The sequence below is a fragment of the Silene latifolia genome, unplaced genomic scaffold, assembly GCF_048544455.1.
Source record: "Silene latifolia isolate original U9 population unplaced genomic scaffold, ASM4854445v1 scaffold_240, whole genome shotgun sequence".
Lineage (NCBI taxonomy): Eukaryota > Viridiplantae > Streptophyta > Magnoliopsida > Caryophyllales > Caryophyllaceae > Silene > Silene latifolia.
Genome location: NW_027413189.1, coordinates 189393 through 194987, shown reverse-complemented (window position 1 = coordinate 194987; position 5595 = coordinate 189393). Strand labels below are relative to the sequence as shown.

Sequence of the window (5595 nt, the reverse complement as noted above, 5' to 3'; positions counted from 1 at the left end):
GTCTATCCTTCATTTTTCGCTTAAATCGGCTCGATTATACCCCAACTCACACAATACAATCCGTCTCATTGTAGATGGAGTATGAACGGATAGTGGCCCTCCCACAAAATGCAAGTGAGAGGATAAATAGGTCTGTTATTCATTCTCATTTTGTGAGAAGGACAATTTTAAACCGGATAATGTCTCTCTAGAGTGAGAATTTGTGGACATAATAACTAGTGTAGTCGTGAGAACTTTAATCTATCCTTCATCTTCACTTATACTGTAACCTTATCCTTTTAACAGTAAACCGTAACTCACTCACCTCTCAATATTTTACTGAGCTTATTCATCTACAATTTCATCATTCGCCTTCAATTCGCGCCATTGCTCTTCAAATACTCTGCTGCAGTTGTAAACAGGTCCATTTCTCTTTTTATTGAACAATTTTTTGTTTAATTTTTCCTAAACGCATGTGTTCATCAATTTTTAAGTTAATTTAGGGTTTAGGTGATGATCGTATTTCATATTCTTCTTTGATTTGTGCAATATCTTTGTTTATGTAAGTAATTAGGGTTTATTTTAGACTTCTTTTGTTCAATTAATTAAGAATCCTAAATTGTACAATTAAAACCCTAAATTGTCGAATTTTAACTCATTAAAAATCCTTTCAAACCCAGATATGAAGAAGGTGATGAGCAGAAAGAAGACGAAAACTTCATTCAAGTATTTACCCCTTGAAATATGGACTCTGATTTTGGCAAGAATGCCAGGTAAAACCCTGTTAAGATTCAGGTCCGTCTGTAAACCTTGGCGCTCTATAATCGATGGCGCTGATTTTGTTTACTTGCATCTCCAACTCTGCAACATTAATAACAATTCTAAGAATAAATTATTTGTAGCCTTTGAGGATCTGGGTAGACTGGGATTGAATGGTCTAGAAGCATGGTTGAGGACAATTCGTAGAGCTGATACTTTGAGGAAAACCGGTCACAATTTAATGAGTCCAGGAAATGACGATCCTCTAGGGAGTTGTATTGGTCCGAGTGTTAATGGGTTAATTTTAACTTGCGAACTTATTGATTTTAAGCAAGAATTGATATTGTGGAACCCTAGTATTAGAAAATCATTAGTAATCCCTCCTTGCCCAATTCCTTCCCATTTGCAAGTTGAGACTGCATTTGTATTTGGATTCGCCCCTTCGACTAAGGAGCATAAAATTATCGCAATCACATCTGATGAAACCCCGGGTACTCAGCCTAGAGATATGTTTTTCGCGGTTTATACACTCAGTGATCAACGATGGACTGTTCGAAATAATGGCCTCAATGTCGAGAGGTCGTTTTTTGAGGGTATATTTCAGTCGTTTCTGTATTCATCGGATACTACTTTCTTGTATGGGGGTACTGTTTTCTTGCATGGGAAGGTACACTGTTTGGCATTTGATTACGGGAATAACAAACTCCATCTTGTTTCCCTTGACTTTGATTTGGAATCAGTCACATTTTTGGAGGTTCCAGATTTATCCGACAAAAGTCGTCCCCTGAGGTTTCCGTTTATTCTTGGGGAATCGGTAGCGATTTTCAGTATTTCTACAGTAAAGGCCAGCATATGGGTGCTTGAACTTGACGATGGGAAGAGGGTGTGGACTCCATGGTGTTCAGAACCTTCAAGTCTTGATGGATTTGGTTTATTCATGGACCACATACTCTCCAACGGGCCATACTATTACGAGAGTGACTGTGGTGGCTGTTTGATTATTGGGAAGAAGTCTTATCACATTGCTAGTGGCAAGGTGCAAGCGCGTGGAAAATCTATGAGGCGTAATGTAATACTAGAAACATATTCTGAGAGCTTAGTGTTGCACAAAGGATATGGAGCTCAGGAGGTTGATGTCTTTCCTGTGAATTAGAAAATACTCTCTTATGAATGGTTTTTGGAAAAGCTCCTGCTGGTTAACAAAGGATATGGCTGTTTGATTAGCTAGAATTTCTATTATCCCTTACCTATTGCCTTAACTACTTGCTTTAATGTTCATCATTTTGCTGCTGTTGGTTGTAACGGGCTCTGCTAGATATATGGCCTTTTCCAAACTGGTCCATGCTAGAAGTATATGACCAAAGATGCACATTGGTAGATAATGTCAAATTTATGTATCGACTTGTATGAATGTATGATTGCAGTGAGCAACGACTAGCTCTTTTGGAAGCTTCATTGCCCCAGGTTTCTCTATCGGATTGTTCAGTGTCGAACTTAGGTTCAACATAGTTTCTGCATTTTGGAATTGACTTGCTATTTGTGTACTTAATTAAATTACCTGTTTTTCTTTGTAAGCTAATCTAATTAGAATGTAATCTTTTGGCACATTTTGTTTCTGATCCACTTTGTAATGCCTCCTCTGTTGTTTCTGATGTTATCTAAGCAGTACATGGGCACTTGTTCCATTGTGTTATAATGAACTTTGAATTTCGGAAGTTTCTGATAAGATCCATCTATCGAAAATGGCTAGAGCTTTTTTCTCCACCTCTTCAGATTATACATGAATCACTTGAGTTTGATACTTTGATAGGAGTAACCTTTGTTACTTATACTCTTCATATTATCTCGCTACCTTGCATATCCGTGTTGGACACTTGGAGCACTTTTTTGGAGACACACAATTTTGGATATTCAACCGCGTATCAGTATTATAGGGAGTTACAAATCACAAGTCCATGATTATTGATCTACGAAGAAACGACTGCTTAGCTGAGAGTGCATGTATGCAAAGGTACATTTTCTTTCTTACTTCCGTTTTCACAAGGTTCGTGTGATTATTGATCTCTTATTCATGTACTACATGAAACTTAATATATAACTGAGTTTATGTGTATCTTTTTTGTGTCTTATAAAGTTTATAAGTTATATTTCAGTTTTTTGAGTTGAAACTCAAATTTACCTTGAGCTTCTATGTGATATTTTTGAGTTATATTATAATTTTTTGAGCTCAATATTTAAGTGAACGAAATCGGAAACTTTATAATAAAGCGCATAATATTTAAAATAAAACTTGAAACTTTTATTATAAAGCTTAAAACCTACCAATAACTATATTTGGTATTCGATTTTTTTACTAAAATAATATTTGGTATTCGATTTTTTTCCGAACAAATGTATTAAATATATATATATATAAGGTCTTGTAAGCAACGAAAGAAACACATTTTAACCGTACATGCCTTTATACTAAGGCTCACGACCATAAATTTTTTTTAAAAATTAAAGCTTTTGTGGGATTCAAACACTGGTCTTCTTGATCAAATAGTGGATAACTAACCATTCAATCATTCAAGGATTAATACTTCTACAATGCACCAATAACTATATAATTCTGAAATTTGGGGGTAGGCACGTGCCTAACCCGTCCTACCCCCAAATCCGCCCCTGAAACCTACACCATCATTTATAGTACACATCGGATGTATAGTCTACTAATTTGATTTTATCTCGAGGTTTTGGGCTATAGGGAGACTTTTCACAAAATGGGTAGCTACTTTTTTAATTCCGTGTTTTCTTTTTTACCAGTGTATTGCTCCATAATTCATACGTATATGTTAGGTTTTTTTTGTCAAATACAACCTTTAAAAAACGTTTTTTTTTTCAAACACCACCTTTAAAAAAAATGTTTGTAAAACACAACCTTTAATCATTTGTGTGTGTTAAACACGACATTTTGGCCAGAGTTTGACCCCTTGCAATGAGTGACTTTCAGTTGATGTTTGAGATAGCAAACAAGGCTGGTTTGAGGTGTTCTTAGACTCGTTAGAAAGATGGGAGTACAAGTTTTCCAGGGGTTATCAACACGGTGGTGATAGGTGCCTTATGTGGGATATATTGGTGTGTAAACGCTGATCGTGGCTCTAAATCTGGGTTTACAGCGGGTGCTCGGGGGTTTCTTGTGGGGTTTTTAATGGGTTATGATGCTTTGTTTGGTCTGAAATTTGGTATGTAGGTAGAGGAGAAAGTCTAATGACTAGGCCCGTCAAAAGATGACTAGATTCGAAAAATCGATAGAAATCCGTCAGGTAGTAACCTGTTCTTTTCTATCTGAATTCTAAAACGAGCACCTGCACATTTAGGTTAGGGTTAACTGGTCAAGACACGCTTAAGCACGTAATAGGCAAACTAGTGTATGTCCCGCGCGAAAGCGCGGTTTCTTAGATCGTTTTTTTATAGAGAATTTATCATTTAAACTGACTGTAAAAGTAAATTTTAATAATGTGTAGTGATAAGGGGTAATAGAGATAAAATTAGACATTTTAGCCTTAATGAAGTTGGCAGTAGAACTATTTTTTTTAATAAAAAAGTTAGTTATTATAAATGATGGGGCATATTCTGCACCGCTGACCAAGTCAACATATTGAGCAAGGTCAAAGATATCCACAGCAAGTCAACGACTTAGACGACCTAGCCGATGCGGCCCATCGGCTGCCAACTGGTCCCGGCATGACAACCCGGTAAATTAACACATACCCGCGTACTCATATCCAAGACCCCTCGGCGGCGAGCCAACAGGATCCGCCGGCCAGCCATAGGCCCCTCGGCCGAGGGGTAGATCAGTCTTTCCACCTGCTAGCCACTTGGCCACTTGGCCACTACGTGACAAAAGGTGAAGTCTATAAATACTCCTCAACCTTCATTGAGGAGGGGATCCAATCCAGAAATACACAACTTAACCTAAATACACTATTCATCTGGTATAATCTTCCTTATCTCTCTACAATATATTCCTAGCCAATTAGCATACAACTTATACATCTAAGTTTACTGACTTGGGCGTCGGAGTGGGTACGCTTGGCTCAAAGCCAAGCCCTCGCCCGTTCATTGTTGCAGGAGAGGCCGAGAGGAACGATTAAGACCAAGGGAGAATCCAACTCAAGACATCATTCAACAAGCCACGGGTGGTAACTATACTTGCTCTGGAACTACACCCGGAACAATTGGCGCCGTCTGTGGGAAAAGCATACTAAAAGCTAATAAAATCCCTTAAAAACACAAAACAAAAACCCACCCAAAAAGCTAAGAAAATGTCGAAACAGCAAGAGGTGTTCGTAACCGACGAGCCCCTCCACCCGGATGATACCTTCAACAATTCGGAGTCATGCGACCCTCCACCGGCGGAGTGATCCAACCGGAGTTCGGGATGCCAATAACACCGGATGCGCCGCCGCCCGCCAACCAAGTCACCCTCATGGGACATGTGGTCGACGTGGCATTACTAAAGCAACTTCTAGACCTCATTGGTAGTACGCCGGCTCACACCGTCACACCGACAAGAGCGGCGGAACCCGCACAGAGACCAGGGGCCCGAATGTGACTCCAAGAGACTTGAATGGAGCGCTAGAAGAAGTTGGCCTGTCAAAACGCCGAAGAGCCCCGAGAATGCAAGTGGTGGACACAAGTCCCGACCGCGCTCGCGGGAGGACGGCGTCACCGCAGCCGGCCACGAGGCTGCCCGGAGAAATGAAAGAAGTCCGACTCATCGTAGTCGGAGAAGAAGAAGCCCGACTCGCCGCAGTCGGGAAGAAGTCCTTCCCGCCACGGGGAGAGGAGCCGAACTAGGGACGTGAGGAGCCG

General features: G+C 39.9%; 1 protein-coding gene across 2 annotated transcripts; it reads left to right on the top strand.

Annotated features, from left to right (window-relative positions):
- Positions 1-208: 208 nt before the first annotated feature.
- Positions 209-2354, top strand: LOC141638965 (F-box protein At3g22700-like). 2 transcript variants are annotated; one of them, XM_074448150.1, is made up of 3 exons: positions 243-401; positions 660-752; positions 882-2354. In XM_074448150.1, exons 2-3 carry the CDS (start codon positions 662-664, stop codon positions 1889-1891), a joined length of 1101 nt encoding a protein of 366 aa, XP_074304251.1. In that variant the 5' UTR covers positions 243-401; positions 660-661; the 3' UTR covers positions 1892-2354. The 2 variants fall into 2 exon arrangements, with proteins under 2 accessions (XP_074304250.1, XP_074304251.1); XM_074448149.1 differs by having other exon boundaries at positions 209-401; positions 660-2354.
- The last annotated feature ends 3241 nt before the right edge of the window (positions 2355-5595 follow it).

What these genes read in the sequence shown, in the direction of transcription:
- LOC141638965 (XM_074448149.1), top strand. Translation starts at nt 662, where the DNA reads ATGAAGAAGGTGATGAGCAGAAAGAAGACGAAAACTTCATTCAAGTAT.